Here is a 23,034-nt window from a genome sequence, read left to right on the forward strand (position 1 = left end):
AAGCTTGGGCCCGCGCGCGCGCCGTAGCGCTCCGCCCCCGCCCCGCGCGCGTGCGCAGAATGGGGCCGCCGCCGCCCGCGCGTGCGCAGAGGGGGGCCGCCGCCGCCGCCGCGACCATGGGGCAGGAGCCGCGCACGCTGCCGCCCTCGCCCAACTGGTACTGCGCCCGCTGCAGCGACGCGGCGCCCGGCGGGCTCTTCGGCTTCGCGGCGCGCGCCTCGGTCTTCCTGGTGCGCGTGGGCCCGGGCGCGGGGGCCAGCCCTGGGACCCCGCAGTTCAGAGGTGAGCCCGGGGAGACTGAGGACGCGGGACCCGGCCGGGCCGCTGCGCCCCGCCGCCCCGTAACCTGCATCTGCTTTGCCCCAAGTCGTCGGGGAGCTGGTGGGACACACCGAGAGGGTCTCGGGCTTCACCTTCTCGCACCACCCGGACCAGCACAACCTCTGCGCCAGCAGCTCGGACGACGGCACCGTGAAAATCTGGGACGTGGACACCAGGGCGGTGGTGACTGAGCACACCCTCCACCAGGTACCCCCTGCGGCTCCGTGCTCGGGCGCCCTGGTGGGTGGGTCGGCAGACGCGAGCCGGAGGTGCGCCGGCTCCTCGAGCAACGCGGCGGGCATCTTCGCCCCTCGCAGGGTGGGGAAGTGGTGCTCAGGGCGCCAGATACAGATACCGTGCGGGGATTGAGTCTCGGTGACCCGGGCAGGTGCCTTCCCCGCTTCTCTGGGCCCAGAGTCCTGCCCGTTAGGGGCGCTGGGCCCCAGCGAGCCCGCTAGCGCCTGAGGAATCCGAAAGCTTTGTCCGCTAGCTACTTGGAAAAGACTCCTAGGAGCGAGTGCAACAGTTTCTTAGCTGTTGCGTGTTGTAGCCATCTCAGAGAAGCTTCAGGCAGAAGAACCGCTTGCCCTTAGAGCTTGGCATTGAGCTATTACAGGGCGACCTGGGGAGAGGCCTCAAAGGGCTGGAGTGCGAATTCTGCATGAGGAGCCCCAGGTTCAGTCCCCAGCGCTGCCTGGTGCACCAAGTAAGGTGTAACCCCAGGAATAAAGCTGTTAAAGAGACTGCAGCCTCCTTAATGGTCCTTCAGGGCCCTGAATTCACCTGTCGGGGGGTGGGGGGGCACTACAGCCAGCTTCACCCCTGCACACTCTCTGGCGGTGCTGCTCGTCCTAATGAGCCCTGACGGCCCTGAGTGCCAGACGGGCCCAGAGCGCAGCTCTCCGTCGGTGGGGGTGTGGCAGCCTTGTCGTCTGCCTTGCAGCACACCATCTCGGCGTTGCACTGGTCACCGCGCGTGCGGGACCTGGTGGTGTCGGGGGACGAGAAGGGCGTTGTCTGCTGCTACTGGCTGCACAGGAGCGACAGCCAGCACCTCTTCATCGAGCCCAGGGCCATCTTCTGCCTGACCTGCTCGCCGCACCACGACCACCTCGTGGGCCTGGGGTGAGTGCTACGGGCTGCCCTGCTGGCGCCACTGTCCTGCTTCTCCACTGTTTCCCCTTTGTGCCTCTGCGTCCCCTCCCAGGCTGCAGAGACCCTCGGTGGGGGTCCGCAGAGCTGCGTGCATGGCCCTTTCCCTCTGTCCACTCCCCTCTCTCTCCTTCAGCGGGACTTCTGGGGAGACACAGGCTGGGGCCTGGGCCCGCACACGCCGCAGACCTCTCCTCCCCCGCCTGCGGGCTAACACGGCCTGCGCCAGACTGTGGGGCTTCTGGTAACGTCCGCTCCCCTTCCAGCTACAAGGACGGCGTGGTACTGGTGATCGACATCAGTAAGAAGGGGGAGGTCCTCCACCGCTTCCGTGGCCACGATGATGAGATCCACTCGGTGGCCTGGTGCCCACTTCCTGGGGAAGCCTGCCTGCCCCTCAGCCAGGAGGAGGATGCAGGTGGGCAGGAGGGGGCGTGCGGGGCACCACGGTGGGGGGTGGGGGGGCGCCGGAAGATTCAGAACCGGGTCCTCGTCTCTCCTAGAAGCTGGACTTCCCAACGGGAATGAGGCGGTCCAAACGTCGGCCGCCAAAGGCTGCTACGTGGCGACGGGGAGCAGAGACCAGACCATCCGCATCTGGAGCTGCTCCCGGGGCCGGGGTGAGCCTGGCGCCCGAGTCCTCAGGGAGGGCGGCTTCCCCTGGCCCCTGTGTGGGCGGGCGTCTGAGGCGGAATTGTGCAGCCTGGGAGCAGCCCCAGAGCCCGAGCTCTGGGTGCACCCGAGGAAGGGGCCTGGCCCTGGCGGACACTTGTCCGTGCAGGGGAGGCAGTCTACCCAGGGAGGGCAGCGCCGTGGGGGCCAGTGCTGCTGGGGCTGTGCCCTGACCCTTCAGGGCTCCGGCCTTGCACGTGCCAGGCATGTGCGCAGCCCTTTGAGCTGCGGTGGCAAAACTCAGTTTCCTGAGGTTCTGTCGAAAAGCAGTTGGACCCTACTGCCGGGCAGCTGGCTTGCGGCTCTGGGTCACTCCAGAATGGTGGCCTCTTACTGGTCCCGTCCAGCTGGATCCCAGGCTCTCCTTCTCAGTGCTGCACTGCGGGTCTGAGCCCCAGAGGATTGGGGGCCCAGTGGGCACTGCAGGTGGTGCAGCCTAGGGCGTGCTGCACGCTGCTGAGAAATCCTCTCCCTGAGACCCCTGCAGATTCGCTTCTTCAGGGCACACGTCTGGCACTGCTGGCTGCCCACGCTGTGTCTGGGGGGAGCCTGTGGGGAACTGTCTGGACTCCTGGTGACCTGGGGGGTTGTGGGGGGAAACCTGCCGCTCCTCAGTGCTCTGCTGGCCCCCACAGCGGTGACGGTCCTGAAGCTGCCCTTCCTGAAGAGAAGAGGTGGCGTGGACCCAACAGTGAAGGAGCGCCTCTGGCTGACGCTGCACTGGCCCAAGGACCAGCCGACACAGCTGGTGTCCAGCTGCTTCGGGTGAGTCCACTGTCCGCGTGCTCGGTGCATGCTCCTCTCTCGCCTGTCCTCCCTGTGCTTCCCTGTGCATGCTCCCCGCCCCCTCACGCGGCAGGCACCTGAGGCTGAGGACGGGCCTCTCTGGAGGACGGGCTCTGGCAGGGAGAGCCTGTGGGTGCTGGGGGGCCTCTGTCCAGCTGAGTGCATGTCCAGGCCCCAGAAGACGCGTCCTGGCTCGCTCCCTGCCTCCGAAGCCGGCTGGCCGGTCTTACGGGGGGGGGGGCGGGGGGGAGGGGGGCAGCAGGGGGCGCCCTTCCTGTGGCGGTCCCGCTCTGCGTGGTGCCTGTGCGGGACGTGCCAGCGACTGCTGTCTGTGCCAGGGGCGAGCTGCTGCTGTGGGACCTGGCGCAGCCCTGGCGGAGGAAGTTCACGCTGTTCAGCGCGGCCGCCGAGGCCCAGCACCACTCCCGCATCGTCTTCAACCTGTGTCCCTTGCACACGGACGACGGCCAGCGGCTGCTGCTCTCCACGTCCATGGACAGAGACGTAAGGCGGCCGGGCTCCGGGTTCCGGGCGGGGAGGCCCACACCGGCCAGGGGAGCGCCACCTGGCCCAGCCCTCACCCACCCCCAGCAGGGGTAGCAGGAAAGGCGGCCGCTGGTTCCCGGGTGTCGGTCCCCGAGGGAGGGAACTGTTCTGGGTGAAGTGGACCGTCCGTCCCGTCCTCGGCCTTCCAGTCAGCCCTGACCCTTCGTCTTTCCAGGTCAAGTGCTGGGACATGGCCACGCTGGAGTGCTGCTGGACGCTGCCGTGCCTCGGTGGGTTTGCCTACAGTCTGGCTTTCTCTCCTGTGGACACAGGCTGCTTGGCCATCGGCGTCGGGGACGGCATGATCCGCGTGTGGAACACGCTCTCCATCAAGAACAACTACGACGTGAAAAGTTTCTGGCAGGGGGTCAAGTCGAAGGTGACAGCGGTAAGGACCCTGGTCCCACCTCTCCCAGGACCTTCCCGGAAGCAAGGGCACCTGGGGCGGTTTTAATTGGGTTTGACCAAGCTCAGAGGCGTCCCCCAACGCGCAGACTCAAACGAGCTGCTGGAGGGCGCGTCTCACCCACACCCGGTGAAGGCTGGCACTGACCGGGAGCCTTGCGGCGTGGCCCGGACCAGGGCTGGACTCCTTTCCTTCCGGCGGTCTGCCTGAGCTCATCACGAAGGACCCTGAGCTGGGAGGGCACCTGGGGGCAGCGAGAGTCTCGCCTCGCGTCTGCCTCAGACACGGAGTCTGTTGCCTTAGGGAGGGGAAGGCCCGCCCGAGCCCCGCTGGGCTGGGGGTCCCCTGTAACTGCCCCCTCTTGTGCTCCAGCTGTCCTGGCACCCGAGCAAGGAGGGCTGCCTGGCCTTCGGCACAGACGACGGCAAGGTGGGGCTGTACGACACCTACTCCAGCCGGTGAGGGCCGCTCGGGACAGGTCCCCCACGCCTGCCCGAGCCCTTTGGGTGGAAGAGTCTGCCGCTGGGGTGGGGCGTGGGGCGGGGCGCAGAGAGGCCGGGGCCCTGCAGGTGTGGCAGCCGTGCCGGAGGCCTCTGAGGAGAGGCTTCCCGAGCGACGCAGGGGCACGGCCTTGGGTGGGCTTCCCGGTCTGCTCGGCCCCGCCCGGAGCCGAGTCTGCGGGCGCAGTCCTCCCTGCAGGCCGTGACGCGCGCCTGCCGCTTCAGCACGGCGAGGGGGACACGCTCCCTGCCCGCCCTCACGCCTTCGTCCTGCTCCCCCAGGCCCCCCCAGGTTTCCAGCACCTATCACAAGAAGACGGTCTACACACTAGCCTGGGGGCCGCCCTTGCCCCCCGTGTCCCTGGGTGAGTGTTCGAGACGGTGTTGCTCAGGTCCCTGAACGCCGCCCAAGGGTCCCCGGGGGCAGTCGCCCACAGTCGGCTCCTGGGTGTCGCTTGGTTCCTTTCGGAGCTCGGGTTCCCGCCCTCTGGGTCGAGAGAGACGGGACAGCACCTCCGAGCCCTCTCCTCCAGCCCTCGCCCCTTCCCTGTGGTGACACTGCCGCCAGGCTGGCGGCCAGGCACCACCTACCAGGAAGCAGGAAACTCCTCAGGGACGGGCCCGGGGCAGCGCGGAGCTGTTTTGTGGGATCCCCGCAGTAAAGCCAGTTGGTGGGTGCCTCTGACCACAGGGTCGCAGGGACTGAGGCGGATGCCGTGCTGGGTGAGGTTGCGAGCCCCCTCCCCGAGAACAGGGCCCTGTGGCCTTCTGCACTCCCCCTCCCTGCCTCTTTGTGCCCTGCGAGTCAGCCCGTAGAACGAAGGGGGCGGTGAGCGGAGCTGAGGGCATGCGGGCGCAGGTCCATCTGTGCGTGGGGCCTGGGGGCACTCTGCCCCCCGCAGGACGTTCCCCTTGCACCCTGTCCGGGTCTGGCCGCACTCACAGGCCACTTCCCTGCGGCAGCTCAGCCGTCCACCCCTTGCCTCGGCTGTCCGCAGGCCTTCCTGGCCGTGTCAGCCCCCAGCGAGAGGGCTGCTCTGACGCTGACAGGCGCACGGTCCTGTCCCGGGGCGCCTGCCGCTGCATGCGCAGATGCACTCCGGGCCGAGTCTGCGCCTGGGCCCCGTCTCTGCTGAGCCCGGGGGCAGCGGAGAAACGTGGGCCTGCCTGCTTGCCGGAGAGGCCACAGCGGCATGTGCATCTGAGCCTGTCGTTGCCCCCCAGGCGACGGCGACCGGCCTTCCCTCACGCTGTACAGCTGCGGTGGGGAGGGTGTGGTCCTCCAGCACAACCCCTGGAAGCTGAGCGGCGAGGCCCACGACATCAACAGGCTCATCCGGGACACCAACAGCATCAGGGTGAGCGGGCCCGGAGGAGCCGGGTGGCCACGGGGCAGCGGCAGCCTCTTCCTTGGGCCAGCTAGGGGGAGAGGGGCTGGCCTGGGCGCCCCGCGGACTCCGGGCCCTGTGCTCCTGCTGTCCCGCCTCCCAGCCCGCCGCTCTGTCCGCTCCTAGCACAAGCTGCCTGCACGCACGGAGATCAGCTGGAGAGCAGACGGCAGGATGGTGGCTCTCGGCAACGAGGACGGGTACGTGCTCCCGAGAAGCGGGCCTCGCTGTCAGCCGCCCCGCGCCAGCGGTGTTCCGGGGCGAAGAAGCAGGCGGCATTCCCAGTGCCAGAGCACTCCTGGTGGGGCCCCCTCCGGAGCTCGTCTCGGGGCTTGCCCTAGCTCTGCACTCGGGTCACTCCTGGCAGTGCTTGGGGGACCAACCGGTGCTGGCAATTGAGCCCGGGTCAGAAGGCAGCCCCAGGGCAGTAGCCACTGTCCCTCCTGCCCTCCCGGACACTCCCAGCCCCGGCCTGCGCGTCCTGGGTGTCCTGGGCGTGTGGCGGGGAGGCCTCACCGGCTCCCTATGTGCTCCCCCAGGTCCATCGAGGTCTTCGGGCCCCCCGGCCTGAAGCTGCTGTGCACCATCCAGCAGCACCACAAGCTCATCAACAGCCTCAGCTGGCACCACGCGCACGGCGGCCGGCCCGAGCTGGGCACCCTGCTGGCCTCGGGCTCCAACAACGCTGTCATCTACGTGCACAGCCTGCAAGCTGTCCTAGGTGACCCGCGACTTCTCACTGCCTGTCCTCTCAGCGCTAGCACAGCCCTCCGGGCACCAGGGTGCGGGCGCGGTTCAGAGCGAGAGAGGGACTGCGCCTCTCCCTGCGCCAGAGTCCCCATGTCCCCTGCTACAGTTGCCCTGGTGTAGACCCGGCTTCTCGGGCGCCCCCACGAACGTGCACCTGGCGCTGCGTGTGCGTGAACCACACGCCCTGGCGAGCTGCTCCTTAACCGAGTGGCAGCCACGGCAAGGGAGCCCCCATCCACACATCTTCTGGGGCTTTCTGGGACAAACCATCTGGGGGCTGGCATGATAGCACAGCGGGTAGGGCGTCTGCCTTGCACGCAGCTGACCTGGGTTCGATCCCCGGCATCCCATATGGTCCCCCAAGCACTGCCAGGAGTAATTCCTGAGTGCAGAGCCAGGAGTAACTCCTGCGCATCGGGTGTGACCCAGAGAGCAAAAGGAAAAAAAAGAAAAAGACAAACCGTCTGGAACCAGGTTCAGGAGGTGGGCCAGGTGGGGAGCACATGCCCACTGCATCGGACCCAGGCGCCCACACTGCCCACACCACTGGGCCTCGGGCTGGCCAGGCTGCCTGCATCCCAGGGGGCTCTGGGGCTTCGTGGTGGTAACCTCGTCCTTCCTCAGAGCGCGACGCCGAGTCTCCGGTGACCCTCACGGAGCCCTACCGGACGCTCTCGGGGCACACGGGCAAGATCACCCGCGTGGCGTGGAGCCCGCACCACGACGGGAGGCTGGTGTCGGTGTCCTATGATGGCACGGCTCAGGTGGGTGCCCACCCGCACAGGGCTGAGCCGAGGGGGCCCCCCAAGCGCCTCTGAACCTTCTCTGGGCCGCAGGTGTGGGACGTGCTGCAGGAGGAGCCACTCTGCAACTTCCGGGGCCACCGTGGCCGGCTGCTGAGTGTAGCATGGTCCCCGCTGGACCCCGACTGCGTCTACTCGGGGGCTGACGACTTCTGCGTGCAGCGCTGGCTCACGTCCATGCAGGAGCACAGCCGCCCTCCGCAAGGTCAGTCCGCTGGGAACAGGCCAGGTGGGGGCAGGCTGGGGCCCCTGAACCTTGCGGCGTCGTTTCTCGAGGAATGAGCACAGGCAGGCTTGGCCAGGAACCGGCACTGAGCTGGCCCATCACCACCTCCACCGCACCAAGGGACCCCCGTGACAGAGCCCGCCTGGGCTTTGAGCTGCAGCTCTGAGACTAGCTGGGCAGCGCCAGGGCCGCAGACGCACTTCCCGCGGCCGAGAAGCTGCTTAGAGCAGCGCTGCCCTGGGAGGAGGGCCGGGTGAGGAGCCGGCGGCTAGTCGTGCGGGAACCGGAACCGACGGGGAAGTTGAACAGTCAGCACCCTGCACGCGTGCTGCCGTAGGTCTCACTGCCCCGCCAAGAAGCTTCAAAATGAAACCAAACACAGCCAAGGTGTCGGTCACGCGCTGTGCGGTTCTGGGGGACACAGCGCCATACAGAGTCCAGGGCCCTGGCACTGCGGTGCTGAGGGAAACAGGGGGTGGTCCAGAGGAGAAAACTCGAATACGCAGAAGAAACCAGGAAGGGGGAGTCGAGTGGGCAAAGCAGCGAGGGCACTGTAAGGTGCCGGTCTTGGCCCGGCACTCCAGAGGAGCTGGCAGGTGTGAGACCCCATTGCCAGGGATGGCCCTGACGCTGCACCGGGTGGGCCCCGGCCATTGAGCATGCACGAGCTGTGGCACCAGCAAAGGTCCCTAGGATCGAGCAGCGCTGGACAGGCATGGGAGCACTGGTTGCCTCCTCTGGTGCCAGCTAGTCCAAGCCTCCGTCCCCGTGGTCCCCTGCTCCGCCTGCAGGCAAGAAGAGCCTTGAGTTGGAGAAAAAGCGGCTTACCCAGCCTGCGCCCAAGTCCAGGAAGAAGAAGCAGCCCGCGGCCCTGGCCCCGAGGGCGGCGAGCGAGGAAGAGGGCGTGGTGCCGGCACCCCTGGAGAACGGCGTGGCCGAGGCCGAGACGCCAGAGCCGGGACCGCCCTGCACTGCAGCTGGCACAGGTATGTCGCTCTCGGCACGCAGCCCTGCCGTGGGCCTCAACCCTCCCGTGTTCCCGGAGGCCGTGCAGGGGGCAGGCCCCGGACGCGTGCTGGGGGTGGCTCAGGGCGGTTCTTCAGGGTGGGGGTTTGCTGGGGACCCACCCCCAGGGCTGCTGGGGCCTGTCCCTGGGACCCCTCCCACAGCTGGGGCTCTAGGGTGCCTCTGGGGCTGGGGCAGGCGGTGAGCACCAGCCCGACGTGTCCGTGGCCCGAGACTTCCTGGGCAGGACAGCACAGGTGGCTCTTGGCTAGTGCCCCATTTCTGGGAGCCCAGACCCTGTTCTCAGACTTGTCCACCCCCACACCGCAGCTTCCAGAGAGCCAGCCGCCTGCCCGCCTGCCCCTGTGGGCCCTGACCAAGTCGGCGTGACCGTGACCAGCAGAGTGGCCTCTCAGAGGAAGGATCCCCCCAGGGAGAAGCCAGGTGGGCGTGAGCCTGGGCCCTGCCATGAGGACTGGGCCGGAGAATCAGGGTGGGGGTCCCCCTCACGGCGCCCCGTTCTGCCCTTCCAGAAGCCTCCATGAAGAAGCGGAAGGCTCGCTCAATGCTGCCTCTGAGCACCAGCCTGGACCACAGGCCCAAGGAGGAGCTCCATCAGGACTGTCTGCTGCTGGCCACTGCCAGGCATGCACCAGGTGCGGCGGGCCCCGCCCACACGCTCCCGGGGCTAGCTTCATCGTTTGGGGACTCCCTGCATTGGGTGCACGTTGCTTGGGTCGCTGGGCCCCCGCCCCGCCCCGGCCTTCCTGAGCCGGCCCCGCCCTCTGCCTGCAGAGCTGTGTGAGGACACGCGTGCGGCTCTGGAGGACAGGTTCCACCTGGGGCTCTTCACAGACAGGCCCGCGCTCCACAGAATGATGGAGACCGAAGGTCAGGGGGCGCCGGCTGGGGTGGCGGGCCGCAGGGACGCAGCAGCCGGGCAGCCCTGAGACGTCTCCCCCACAGGGAAGGGGCACCTGGAGAACGGCCACCCCGAACTCTTCCACCAGCTCATGCTGTGGAAGGGTGACCTGAGGGGGGCGCTGCAGGGTGCGGCTGAGCGCGGGGAGCTGACGGACCAGCTCGTGGCCATGGCGCCTGTCGGTATGTGCCCCCCCCCCACAGCTGCCCCCTCCCTTGCTCTAAGCCGTCGCCAGGTTGGGCGGCCCGGCCGGCCTCTCCCTGAGCCTCTTGCTCCGCAGCCGGCTACCACGTGTGGCTGTGGGCCGTGGAGGCCTACGCCCAGCAGCTGTGCTTCCAGGACCAGCACGTCAAGGCCGCGTCGCACCTGCTGTCCATCCACAAGGTGTACGAGGCCGTGGAGCTGCTCAAGTCCCACCAGCTCTACAGGTCGGTCCCGGCGCTGAGGTCGTGGTTGGGGGCTGCATGTGGTCACGGTGCTCAGGACACTTGCTGCTCTGTGCCCTGGGATCCCTCCCCAGGGCTCCGGGGATCAGACCCTGGCGACCGGTGCAGGCCAGCGCCTGCCTGCTGTGCCCGCCCCGGCCCCGGCCCGTGGGCGGCTGGGGACACAGAAGCCCCGGTCGCTCCCTGTCCTTGCCAGCTGGACCAGCCCGTCTGCTCGGGCCCCGGCCTTGCACGCGGACACTGGCGGGAGGATGTGCTGCTTCGCTTGCCCACATGGCCTTTCTGGGCTCGGGCCCAGGCCCCGTGTCCAGCTTTCTGGTGTGCTGTGGGGGTCCACCAGGTGTAGCCACACCCGCGGCTCAGTGGGCCTGTGCTCTCCTCAGGGAGGCCATCACGGTGGCCAAGGCTCGACTTCGGCCCGACGACCCAGCACTGAAGGACCTGTACCTGAGCTGGGGGGGCGTCCTGGAGCGAGACGGCCACTACGCTGTGGCCGCCAAGTGGTGAGCAGGAGGCCTGGGCCCGGGGCGGGAGCGGCGGGCCAGGGTGGGCTCCTCTGAGCCACGGCCGTCCCACCACTGCCGTCCCACAGCTACCTGGGGGCTGGGTCGCCGTACGATGCTGCTAAGGTCCTCGCCAAGAAGGGGGACGCGGCGTCCCTGCGCACGGCGGCCGAGCTGGCGTCCATCTCGGGCGAGAGGCAGCTGGTGGCCTCGCTGGCGCTCAGGTGTGCCCAGGAGCTGCTGCTGGCCAGGAACTGGGTGGAGGCCCAGGCTGCCCTCGCGCTGCACGAGAGCCTCAAGGTCAGTCTGCTGGGACCAGGCGCCTGGGCTGGGGTGTCGGGAGAAAGTGCCTCGGCAGCAGCCCCGGCTCCGTCCGCAGGGCCAGAGACTGGTGTTCTGCCTCCTGGAGCTCCTGTCCACACACCTGGACGCGGCGCGGCACCCAGAAGGCGGGGGCTCCTGCTCCCACAACCCCTGGGCCACACACGCCGAGGGGCCCTTCACGGAGAGGGTGACAGCCGTGTGGAGGGCCAGCTTCGGCGTGGACACCCCCGAGCAGTGCCAGGAGGCGTCACAGCAGCTGGAGAGCATCAAGTACCCGCCCGCCACCAGCAACACGCCCTGCAAACAGGTACCAGCGACCCTGCCCACGGCTGCGCCCGCCCGCCCGCCCGCACTGACGCCCTTCCTCACCCTCTGACTGACCCCCCCGCCCAGCTCCTGCTGCACGTGTGCCACGACCTGGCCCTGGCGCTGCTGGCCCAGCTGGCGGCAGCCTGGGAGACGGCCGTGGAGGCTCTGCTGCGTGCCGTGGTGCGGTGCCACGACTCGGGCAACTTCTACCTCGCGCAGGAAGTGTGTGCTGCCGTGCTTCCCGATGGTGAGTGCCCACGGGGAGGGCACGGCTCGCAGGGCCGGGCTTTGGTGGCAGGAGATGCCCACGCCGAGTGCTTCTCCCTCCTAGGCTGTGATCACCTCCGCGCCCTCCTGGGGCACCGCCAGGCCCCTGCCACGCCTGCACTCAGGAGTCTCGAGGCCTTTGTCACCTACGGGCACCTGTACGAGTTCTGGTGGACCCTGTCCAGCGCCAGGGTCCCAGCCGTGGCGGGTCAGGCCGCCCCCGTGGAGCAGAACCAGGATCAGGAGGCCCCCAGCCCAGGGCCGGGAGGCCCCCACACAGGCACAGAGGCTAGACCCCTGGCACAAGACTTTGGACAAGAACTGGAGCCCCAGGGACCCCCATCGGAGCCGGGGCCAGAGCCCCAGGGACCCCCATCGGAGCCTGGGCCAGAGCCCCAGGGACCCCCATCAGAGCCTGGGCCAGAGCCCCAGGGACCCCCGCAGGAACAGGAGTCCAGAGCTGCCCTGGAGAAGAGCCGGCTGCTGGGCACCTGCCCGGGGCTCCTGTCCGAGGCCCACGCGCAGCTGCAGGAGGCTCAGAGGACGGTGGCAGACGTGCAGGAGACCCTGGCTGACCTGATCCGCCGGCACCAGAAGAGCCAGCTGTGCCCAGAGCAGAACGGGGAGCTGCCTCCCGGGTAAGCAGGGCCCCGCCCGGCTCCCCCCAGCCCTGCCCAAGTCTCCCCTGACAAAGATCCCCAGGGACAGCTCCCAAACCAGCCAGTTCGGCTCAGAAACCTGATGCTGATACTCCGACAGCACTGCTGAGGCAGGGAGGGCGCCGGCACCCCGTAGGGTCCCCTGAGCACCGCCGGGGTGCCCACAAATGAAAGAAAGATGCAGAGGCGTTTCTGATCTCGTTCCCACACAGCCATGGCTGGGCGTCGGGGGGTAGGGAATTCGGGGCTCCTGACCGGAGCTGCTCAGGACGCATTGCTGGGGTGGGAACACGGGCACTGGGAGCGCTGGTCCGGCCTCGCACCACATGTCTCCTGAGCCCTGCCGATGTGTCCCCAAGCCAGAATTGTACACTTCCCAGAGAAACGCACAGGGAGCTGGCCCTCAGCTCCTCAGCTGAGAGCTGCAGCCTCCTGGGCCCGGAGGCTGAGGGGGGCTTGATTCCGAAGGCTCATCCAAGGCTGGGGTCTTGAATTGGGGGCTCATCCAGGCTGGGGATCTTGTATCAGGGCTCACCTGCCTCACACCTGGGGCTCTTCTAAGAACTGGGTTGGATGGGGCTGAGGAAGGTGTGTTTGAAAGCATTTTCTTCTCCTGGATTTTGTGTGTTCAGACTGAACAGGCTGGGTCGAGTCAGAGGACATGAGCGAGACCCAGAACCTCATGCTGTGTCTTGGTGTTGTTGGCAGGAAAGAGGAGGAGCAGCCCGTGTCCCTGCCTGAGCTAACCAGGCGGCTCACAGAGGCCAAGGCGAGGATTGCGGCATTTCCCGAGAGCGTTAAGGTAAGACCTCGCCCGCTCAGTGCTGTGAACTCTGGGGTGTGAGGGCCATCGTCTACTTTGTCCCTTGGCACAAGTGTTGCTTCCGGTCCGCTGAGATTCGGGTGGCCGTTGAGCGGGCTCTGGACAGGCAGTGTCCCAGGATGAGGCGGGTGGGTGAAGCTGGAGCCACCTACATGCCGGGTTCCTGTCGCCATGTCGCCCTGTACTCGGACCGTGTGGCCCTGCAGGTCTGGCCCTTCCCCGACGTGCTCGAGTGCTGCCTGGTCCTGCTCCACGTCTGCGCCCAGAGTCCGGCCTGCCTGGCCCAGGAGACACAGCAGCAGGCCCGGAAGCTCCTGCTCAAGTACGGCAGCTGCAGAGCCTATAGGCGCCACCGCCAGCCCTGCTGACACCCCCCCCCCCCTGCGGGCCTGGCACTCTCAAGCCTTAGCCACCTCACCAGAGAGGGTCCCAGCGAGCCCCTCCCTCCTGCCTGCCCACGGCTCCCGCAGCACTCCCCGCGGCAGAAGGGACCGGCCTGCCCCGTCTCCAGGATGCTGGAGTAGCCTCGGGACACTGGCCACTTCTGGGCACCACTCACTCACCTGCCCCTCGGCCCCGGTTGGGATCGGGCATCAGACAGCTCAGAAGAGCCTCTGGTCCTTAATCCCGCCGATCATTCGCCCTTGAGGAGCAGATTAAAGCCACTGAGACTGAGAGGCCTCCTTCGTGTTTGTCTGTGACTGGAGCAGCAGGACCCCACTCCCCCAGGGGCTGTCACCCCTCTTCTTTGCACTTTAGCCCTTTGCCTTTGGTTCCTTGCACATCTGGAAATGTCACATAGGAACGTTCAGTTGCCAGGATGGGTCTCAAACCCAGCAGCAGGTGGGGTGTGGGGATGGATATTCCCATTCCTGGAGTGCTCCGGAAAAACTGCGGGGTCTTCAAGTGTGTTGGATGCTCCGGCTTTTTGATTCTAAACAACTTATCTCCCGCTCCTCCCCAGAAAAAGCAGTATCATAGGATGGGGGCCCACAGGGGGCTTAACACATCTGATAAGCTTCGGTGGGGCCGAGAGACAGGACAGGAGCTAGTGGGGGGTACTTGCCTTGCACATGGCCAGCTCTGGGTCAATGCCTGGCACCACGGAGAGTCCCAAGCACCCACCAGTTTCCCTAAGGAAAGGCAGGAGGGATGGGAGACGCTGCCAGCCCCACTGCACAGCCAGCAAAGACCAGACCTCTTAAAGACCCAGTGGTTAAAAACAAATCTTTATTTTACAAAATTAAAAACATAAATATTATTTACAGGCATCTTAAATACCCGCTTATAACACTTGACGCTGCAGGTGAATCTTCGTTCATTTCAAATGCAGGCCTCACCCACTGCGCTGAGTTCTCATTCCCACCCAATGCGGGGAGGGGTTGCTTCTTTGGGACTTGTTGTACTGCAGGCGTTTAGAAAATAACGTCATTTTTAAATGACAAGTTCTTAAAACCCAGGGTCCTGGCTTCCTACCCCAGGCTTGGAATGCGACTGCGAGAGACCTGGGTGGAACCCCATCTCTCCTGTCCCTGGTTTTTGTGGCTCCCGGATGAGCACCTGAAATCTCGTGATGGGAAACAGGCCAGTTTGACCGGGAACTCTGGCGCAACTCGCACAGGCTCCACTCCATGGTGACTTCGAACAGCCTGTGTGACAGCCAGTCTCCGGGAGCCAGCGTAGCGTAGAGACCCTGGAGGGGCTCGCTGGGTGTGTGCCCGGCAGTCCTCGGGAGAGGGGACAGGGCCAGCTCGAATCTGCCTTCAGACGTGTTTTCCATCATCTGGCGTCCTCGTTCCAGCACCAAGGAGTTCATTTCATAGAGCAGTGGAGGCCAGTGCTGGGAGGGCCGCCGCGCTGGCCCTCAGCAGGACACAGGGTAGCCGGACGGGGGACCAGGTCTTCATCCTCCGGCGAGCGCCAAGTTTCAAAAGAAGCAGAAGGACAACAGGGAAGAGTTAGAGACATTTTACTCGTTTCGGACTTGTCCCGGGTGTTTAAAACGGTGTCAGGGGAGCCGTGGACGCTGGTGGCAGGAGCGGCAGGAGACGCGGCGCCCAGCAGACCGCCCTCCCACTGCTTTGCTGGGCAGGGCTGACGCTGCTGGGCACAGCCGTGCAGGCGGGGGCTGCCAGCCTACTGCTGCATGTTGTTGATGAGGGCCAGGATGCTCATCTTGTCCGGGGCAGAGTCCACATCTTCATTCTGCTTCTGGGCCACGCCCGTGCCCAGGCCATAGAGCCGCCCACAGTACTTGGCGTCATCAATGCTGTCCTCAAAAAACAACTGCAGGACAGGACAGAGAAGCCGGGTAAGAAGCACGTCGGGTGTAGAATGTCTCGTCAATCCCTGCGCGCTCAGACCCGACCACCCACCTCTCCACGCCCTTACGGCAGACCCCACACCATCCTGCCATGGATTCCACGTGCAGGTGCAGTGCATGAGAATCCCTCACCCACGGCCACCTCCAGCCTAGCTTCCACTCTCCCCAGCCGCATACTGGCCGCCTCCACCCGCCCCTGCCCCAGGGCCCCGTCCGCTGTGTTCACGTGCGGTCTCCACACATCTCCGCTCACACACGCAGCCCAGCAGCCGGCAGCCCCCCTGCCCTGCTCTGCAGGCTGCATGCACACGTCTGCCCGTGAACAATGCAGAGGGCTCATCTCTGGGCATTGCTGGCGTTTCTGACGCATCGCTGAGCGGTCTCCGCTTCTCCCTGCACCTAACCGGCTACCAGCTCACACAGGGCTTCCCGCATCTTGCCGCGCACTTGCTGCCTCCAGTGCAGTCGGGCTACGGGTGCACAAGTTCCGTGTGTGCTCACAGGCATGGCACGGGATCCTGCCAGACCCCCGAGAGCTGTGTTGAGGCGGGCCTCTCCCTGGGCGAGGCAGGTTTCCGAGCTTGAGGCCCATGCATGTCTGGGCGTCAGGAGCTTCAGCTGTTCCAGGATCCTGCTTCCTGAGCCAAAGCCACTCACGTCTGACTTGGCTCCTTGGTGACCACGAGTCACCCCACGTATGGGCTCTTCTCTGGGCTCCAGATCCACGGCCCGAACAAGCACAGGTCTGCAGCGGGGTTTGGACCAGAAAAGAGGCTGCCTCCACCAATGCTGCGAGTCTCCCGGGTCCGCACTGAGTCTGGGGCTGCTTCGGGACAGGGCAATTCAGCAACAGGATCCATTTGTTGGTGCTGAGGGGCTATGACTGGCGTGCCCGAGGGCCTTGTGATACCCGAGTTAGCTGCGTGCAGGGCAAATGCTGGAGCCCGTCCTAGCTCCCTGCCCTGTTCCATCTTCAAGTTTTCACTTTACAAGTCTCTCACCAACTCAGTTAAGTTTGATTTTTAGGTAATTCATTCCTTTTGATACAACTGTAAATGGGATAGTTTCAATTTCTCCTTCCGATAATACAATGCAACATGTATATTTTGATTCCAGCGATGCTCAGCCCGCAGAGATCACTCCTGGCCATGCCAGGAACTGAACACGGTTCAGTGCAAGTAGCCGCCACACTATCCCTCCCACCCCCAACCTGACTGACTCTGCTCATTAATTCTCAGTTTTCTTGTGGCCTTTGGGATTTCCCAGACAGACCATGTGTAGAGGCCATTTCGCTCCTTCCTTCCCGGTGTGGGGGTCCGGGAGGTGGAGGCCTCTCTGCCTGGCTGCCCGAATGAAAGCAGCACACCTGGCACGGCCCTGTCCCCCTCCGCACAGTGCCATGCTGGCTATGGGCACCCAGGAGCCCCTAGTCCCACCGACAAGTCTCCGCCCAGCAACGCCACAGACGCAGCTTCCAAAGTGTCCTCGACGTCCGGCAGAGGGGCCCGGCCAGCCTTACCTCCTTCATCCGGAAGAAGGCCATGCCCGTGAGCAGGGAGTCCGAGCCAGCCTGGTGCTGCCTCCCAATGCGCTGCAGGTCCAGCTGGTCAGCCACCTCCTGAAGGCCTCCCTGGGGACCGGGGAGACGGGTCACGGGCAGCCCCCACTCTGCCGGCCACAAGCCCACACCGATCTGACCCTGAGAACAGATCCCCTGGGGGTTTCCCTGGGGGGGGGGAATGCCCACGACCGGGGAAAGCCCCACCCTGTCTCACTGAACCTACTGGACGGCAGGGGCAGCCCAGCAATCACTGCCACTTGGCTGCACATATGCAAATGCAAAGGACAAGCCATTGTGTCTGCCCCAGCTGCTCTGTGCGCCTCAGGAGCGCCCCCTACCTTGAGATTCTTGCAGCTCTTCATCAGGTACTTCACATCATAGATCGACGGGAAAAATAGGTTCAGAATGTGGAAGAACTCGTGCTCCTCTTCCGGCAAACGAGAATCGGTGAGTAACTTGACCATGTAGCCAAAGTCGTAGCCGCTGCAAGGAGGGGGGCCGGTGAGGCAGAGCAGGTGCACCCCCCCCAGCAATGCTCAGGGGACTGGAAGGGACACACTGCCCAAGGCAGAGGAGCACCCTGCAAGGCCCACCTGTGGAAGGACAGCCACTTGACATTGTCACACAGGACCACGCCTGACGTCATGAGCAGCTCTGCGAAGTGCAGCGTGTCGATCCCTTCCTCCTCGTGCTTCTGGAACTGCAGCCCCGAGTTGGCGAGGAGATCTATGGAGTCCTGGGAGTACATGTCCTCGCTGGGAAAGAAGGGGTTCATCAGGGCTGTGCTCCAGAGCTCTCTATGGCAAGTGCTCCAGAAATGCTCGCTCAGCGGAGCCTGAGTACAGCGGAAGAGCAATGGTCTCGCGTGTTCCACCCCCAACACCACAGGGGGTGCCCCGAGCCCAGCCGGGAGTGATCCCTGAGCAACACCAGGTATGGCCCAGGAATTCTAAAATCATACGCAAACCCGCCAATAAAAACTAGAGGTTTTTCCACTGTGTTAACACTGCAGTACAATTAGCAGAATTAAACATCAGTCTAGTAAGATGCAAAAGGGAGATCTAGTTCATCTCCTGAAATTATCCCTTGATTTCACAGACATCCCCAAAACATACACAACAGACCAGGGTGCTCCACGCCCTGTGCAACCACAGAGCACCCGTCTCCTGCAGGCGCACAACGGCCAGCGGCAGGGCGCCGGGCTCCCGGATGTGAGGCCCTGGCTTCCATCCAGAGGGCCCGGGCAATAGGCACCGGAAAACCCATCAAACCTACAATACGTATTCTCCGAACCATAAAGCCCCTACCAGGGGGTCTGTCCAAAGGAGGCGAGCATGCGCCAGGATTCAGCCCACAAGCCCCGGGCCTGTGCCACCAAGTAACCCAGACACTGCACGCCGGCTCTGCCCACAGACGGACTCACTGGTGCCCACCAACACGGCACTCTGCTGCCCCCGGGACAGGCAGCTCGTCTGACCCAACTGTGCCAGGGGCACAGTTCCAGGATGGGGTGTGCTGCTCGCGCGTGTGCAGGCCTGAGCACACACATCCCTGCAGCACAAATGCCAACTCGACAAAGCCTCAAGCAGGAGGGGAGCGAGCTGGAGAGCCAGTGCAGTGGGCGGGCACTGGCCTGGTACAGCCAACCTGGGTTCCACCCCCAGAGTCCCACCCCCTGAGCAAGCTGACTGGCTCCGTTCACTACACCCCCAACTCATGGGCCTGGGCCCTTTCAAGTCGTGGCGCTGGGAGCGTGAATGGCCTTTCTGCGCTGTAGGATGACTGTCCCGACATCTCCAGATCAGGGAATCAGGACGCTTCCTCAGGCGCAGTGCCAGCGTCTCATTCCCAGAGTCCCGCGTGCACGCGCAGTGCCCGGGAGATTCCGACTTGTTCTCCCTACAGTACACATATTTTCAAGGGCTTCTCGGCCAAGTGTCTTGGCAGAAACATCGGTTCAAACCATCTGATTATCGTAACTAGGTTGACTTGTAAGATTTCTTTCAGGGAGACCTCCCTCCTAAGACCGTAGATTGTTCCAGCCTCTCAGATGACACTACGGACCCCAGATTCACGGAATCAGTGTGGAACCCACGAGCACATAAGTCGCAGTCATCAGAGCAGGATGGCCGAGACACTTACGTCAGGTTGAACTTGAAGTTGAACTGCCAAGTATTGATTCCAGACGGATATTCTCCCTTCTCATTCGTGAACGTAAGTCCGAGCTGGATAATTTTTAAAAGGTCAACATTGCACCGTAAAAGCTGATACTGGTAATCAATGGAACTACGAAATTCGCCAATGGGTCGCACCACGACACCTGGAAATTCTGTATCCTGGGAAAGAAACACATTTTCCATCAGAAGGTCCCAGACAGCACCTGAACTGACCGTTCATAAACAAAACACTTCCCTTGCTGTATGTGATATGCCCTGAGCTTGTGCACAAAAATCTCAACATACTGAAACCTTGGGGTTTATTGTGGGGGGGGTTAGGGGACCTGGGGAGCAAGGCCAGGGCCTCACACAGGCAAGGCACATGCTCTACCACTCAGTTCTGAGCCAGCACGGATCCAGCTGCAGGAATCAGGATGCTCTGCTGATTTCTGTGGTAAGTGAACATGACCACGGAGCCGCGCGCCTTACCACGGCCGTGCAACTGTAGCTGGGCACGACCACGGAACCGCCGTGCCTTACCATGGCGATGTAGCTGTAGCTGAGCACGACCTCGCGGATCCTGCGCATCTCCTCCTCCAGGTTGCTGGCCCAGACCTCGCAGATCACCTGGCTGTTCTCCACCAGTGCCGCAGGCATCCTGAGGCCGGGGGAGCCCGCCCGGCGGGGCTGGCACAGGGACGGGCTCAGTGCGCACAGGTATGCAGATACTGCGAGAGGCGACAGAACAGACCTCAGAGGCAGCCCCTGCCCGTGTGAGCTGCCCTAGGGACTATCCCGGTGGACACCAACACTGATGAGGAAGGCAGAGGCAAGCACGGGCCCTGCCACCACACATGTGCCTCCCGACACACCTACCACTTCCTGCTGATGGAGTGGAAACACAGCGGCCTCTGGGAACTTCCCTGCAGGCCCCAGGGCTCCTCCAGGCATACCGGGGGCTCCCGGAGTCTGAGAGGACTAAACTCGCTCTCCGAGGCCGGGACCAGCACAGGACTCCCCCGCACCCTAACAAGGGAAATTACCCTTCCCCGCCAGCCAGAAGCCCAACGCTGTCCGAGGCAAACAGCTTAGTGCAAATGCATCAAGAAGGCGGGGTGCAACCCACCAGGAACACAACCAACCCGGGAACGCGAGCGTGTGCCATGAATGCCCCCTTTTAGCTCCGCAGTCTCCTGAGAACACGCTAAGGAGGAAACAATACTTCAACAAAGACAAAGGGCCAGGACGCACCTGCCCTGCAGTGACAGCCCGCCGGGACGGCAGAAGCCAGGAGCCGCATAGGGCACCGAGGAGGGGCAGCAACAGACTCCGCTGCCCCCAGGCCAGCGCGGCTTCCATGTGGGAAGCCCAGGGTGTTGTTGGGGCGGAAGCACCGGGTCCCGGGGGAGGCTGGGAAAAGTGGGCCTGGGTGCGAGGCATCCCCAGCGCTCTGCGTCCTTGCAGAGCGGGGTCCGGAAAGGGGTCGGGAGGCGCCTGCCTCGCGCGCCTCCACCGGCTCCCCGGCCCGCCGCGAGCGACACCGAGCAGAGGCTCGAGTCAGCGGGCGCTGGAGAGGGGACGGGCGCCCGCGGCGGGACCCCCAAGGACCCTCCCCCGGCCGCAACCCAAGGCCCACCTGGGCTGACGCGGGCCGGCGGACCCCGCGAGGTCTGAGTCCAGACAAGCCCCTCGGACGCGAGGCGGTCCCGCCCGACTCCAAAGACTGCGGGGGAGAGAAGAGCGGCTCGGGGGCGCCCGGGGGTCTACAGGGCCGGGGGACACGGCCCGGCCCGGCCCCCGCCCGAGGCGCCCCCGCCCGGGCCTCTGCCCGCCCCGCCGGGAACAAAGGCCGGGCCCGCTCCCCCGCCGCCCTCCACCGCGCCCGCAGCCACCTCCCCGCTCCCCCGACGCCCGGCCCGCTTACCCCGACCCGCAGGCCCCGGGTGTCGGCGACCTCTGACCCCGCGCGCCCACCCGCTGCCCCGGATCCGCTCCCGGGCCGCCGCGGGCCGGTGAGACAGGGGCCCGCGTGCCCAGAGCGGCCGCACGCACGCCCACCGGGCCGCACCGCTCTACCCGCACGGTCCTCCCGACTCGCCGGCTCCTTCTCGCTTTACGGCCGGCGCGCGCGCCCCCGCGCTCGCTCGCGGCCGCGCGCGGCCTCTCGTGCCGTACCGCGCTCCGTGCGCGCCCCGCGGGAGCAGCGCGCAGGCGCGCTACCCAGAGGGCTTCGCGCGAGGGGGGCGGGGCGCGCCGCGGCGCGCATGCGGGGTGCGGGGGACGGCGTGCTCGCGAGGACTTGGCCGACATCAGCCATCACGAGCCCGTCGGGCTTCTTCCGCCGCCCGGGCCGGGGGCGGGGCAGGACCGCCCTTCCGGGGGCGGGGCTCGCCGCCGGGTCACGCCCCCAGCCCCCTCCAACCGTTAGGCGTCGGCGCGGCCCGCTGCGGGGGTTTGTGCGAGTCGCCGACCCCGCCCCCCGGCCCGGGCTGGCCCCGGTCGCCCCCGCCCGTCCGGGGGCAGCACCCACCTCGCCGCCTCGCCGGGCCGAGCGGGGTCAGGCCGGGCCCGCGCCCGAACGGCTCGCGGTGACGTCCGCGGGTTCCGGGCGTCGTCAGGGTGACCACCCGCGGCCACCTGGGGGCGGGGCCGGCCCGCCCACCCTCCCCCAACTCCGGCGGCAGCCCCAGCAGCCCCGCGCCCACCATGCCCGCGGCCCCACGGGCGTCGTGCCCCCCACACCCACGCCGCCTTCGGCCTGGCCCCGCAGGAGGGGCTGGGCCCAGCCGCAGGTGGACCCGCACTTGGCACCCCACACCCTCCCTCCAGCGGCGCCGCCCCGCACCCCGCCCCCACTCACACTGGCCCGCCAGGAGCCTCACCGGCAGAGCTTGCTTGGAATTTTGTTTTTTCCTGCGGTGAACACGGAGACAATCGGGCCGGAAACCGCACCCACCCTTAGCCCCTTACCCAGAACTGGGTGTTCAGTCCCAGGTCCCCCAGGTACAGCCCCAAACAAAAACTGCTTTGAGCAGAGTACAGAAAGTAAGACTTGACCTTTAATCACACAGGTCCACAGGCAGCCCCCGGGGGTTTCCAGGAAGAGGGGCGACTCACACCCAGGCCAGAAATGTGTGTGCTTGGGAGGGACCAGGTGCATTGCGGGTGGGGGTCCTTGGAGGCTCCAGTCCCAGGCCTGGAGTTCAGTTCTGGGGAAGGGATGGAGAAAAACTCTCCCCTTTGGTTGGATGCGAGGGGTTGAGTCCAGCCTTAACTTTTCTCAGGGGCCACCTTCTGGGTACCAAGAAGACACCACGTTGGGGCTGGAGCAATAGCACAGCAGGTAGGGCATTTGCCTTGCATGCAGCCGCCCGGGGTTCGATTCCCAGCATCCCATAGGGTCCCCTGAGCACCACCAGGTGTAATCCCTGAGTGCAGAGCTAAGAGTGACCTTTGTGCATCGCCGGGTGTGACCCAAAAGGAAAAGAATAAAGGACACCACGCGGTACTGGGCCTTACTCCAGACACAGATGTGCACCCAGGTGTGGCACAAACACACACAAAAGGACTCTGTCCCTGAGACCTGTTTCTTGACCTTCTCCCAGGGTGGCCTGGGCACCTGCTTCCCTCCTGCTCCTGTGCCTCGGAAGGGTGCCTGAGCTCTGCAGAGTCCCACACCGAGATGCCCAGGAATGGACCATGTCACCGAACGGCTCCACCCCTGGCTCAGCCAAGGCTGTCGCTGTGGTCAGTGAAGTGGCTATCTATCCGATGTCATCGCTAGGATAGGAGGCCGTGAAGCTGGCACCGTCCTGGGCACGGCAGGGGTGACTTTCGTGCCTTCCCAGCCCTGTCTCTGCCTCTCCCACCAGAAACAGTCACCAAAGTTCCCCCACTAGAGCAGAGGTCAGGCTTCATGACTAAGCATGGAGATTATTTTGATCTTTTTTATTACAACCAGAAGAACAACTTTTGGTGGGGGAGGAGCAGTGGGGGCTGGGCCCCCACTGACCGGGTGGAACAGTGGCTTCCCAGCTGGTCAACAAGTTGTTCTTGTTGGAGCCACCCCAGCAGTGCTCAGGGCTTACTCCACCCTCAGCTCAGGCATCACTCCTGGCGGGGCTGGGGGTACACTGTATTAGCGTACCAGGAGCAGCTGCGTGCAAGGCAGGTGTTTTCCCCGATG

The 23,034-nt window shown here is 65.3% G+C and overlaps 2 protein-coding genes across 4 annotated transcripts; one reads left to right on the forward strand and one right to left on the reverse strand.

Moving 5' to 3' along the window:
• The first annotated feature begins 59 nt into the window (after nucleotides 1-59).
• GEMIN5 (gem nuclear organelle associated protein 5) lies at nucleotides 60-13,483 on the forward strand. 2 transcript variants are annotated; one of them, XM_055125251.1, is made up of 28 exons: nucleotides 60-282; nucleotides 368-528; nucleotides 1,265-1,446; nucleotides 1,740-1,891; nucleotides 1,977-2,093; nucleotides 2,781-2,910; nucleotides 3,270-3,435; nucleotides 3,653-3,865; nucleotides 4,256-4,341; nucleotides 4,666-4,748; nucleotides 5,608-5,741; nucleotides 5,898-5,971; nucleotides 6,311-6,492; nucleotides 7,146-7,285; nucleotides 7,358-7,529; nucleotides 8,342-8,536; nucleotides 8,886-8,999; nucleotides 9,089-9,211; nucleotides 9,351-9,446; nucleotides 9,522-9,659; nucleotides 9,758-9,905; nucleotides 10,307-10,426; nucleotides 10,516-10,726; nucleotides 10,806-11,057; nucleotides 11,144-11,306; nucleotides 11,391-11,964; nucleotides 12,694-12,787; nucleotides 13,015-13,483. In XM_055125251.1, the coding sequence occupies exons 1-28, from the start codon at nucleotides 60-62 to the stop codon at nucleotides 13,174-13,176; spliced, it is 4,605 nt and encodes a 1,534-aa protein (XP_054981226.1). In that variant the 3' UTR covers nucleotides 13,177-13,483. The 2 variants fall into 2 exon arrangements, with proteins under 2 accessions (XP_054981226.1, XP_054981227.1); XM_055125252.1 differs by having other exon boundaries at nucleotides 1,980-2,093.
• A 538-nt stretch (nucleotides 13,484-14,021) lies between these two features.
• CNOT8 (CCR4-NOT transcription complex subunit 8) lies at nucleotides 14,022-20,971 on the reverse strand. 2 transcript variants are annotated; one of them, XM_055125253.1, is made up of 8 exons: nucleotides 20,773-20,971; nucleotides 20,485-20,571; nucleotides 19,389-19,576; nucleotides 18,835-19,028; nucleotides 17,286-17,447; nucleotides 17,031-17,175; nucleotides 16,651-16,761; nucleotides 14,022-15,094 (listed from the first exon to the last, which is right to left on the reverse strand). In XM_055125253.1, exons 3-8 carry the CDS (start codon nucleotides 19,503-19,505, stop codon nucleotides 14,945-14,947), a joined length of 879 nt encoding a protein of 292 aa, XP_054981228.1. In that variant the 5' UTR covers nucleotides 19,506-19,576; nucleotides 20,485-20,571; nucleotides 20,773-20,971; the 3' UTR covers nucleotides 14,022-14,944. The 2 variants fall into 2 exon arrangements, with proteins under 2 accessions (XP_054981228.1, XP_004611547.1); XM_004611490.2 differs by lacking the exon at nucleotides 20,485-20,571.
• Nucleotides 20,972-23,034: the final 2,063 nt, after the last annotated feature.

Source organism: Sorex araneus, chromosome 2 (assembly GCF_027595985.1).
Source record: "Sorex araneus isolate mSorAra2 chromosome 2, mSorAra2.pri, whole genome shotgun sequence".
NCBI classification, from domain to species: domain Eukaryota; kingdom Metazoa; phylum Chordata; class Mammalia; order Eulipotyphla; family Soricidae; genus Sorex; species Sorex araneus.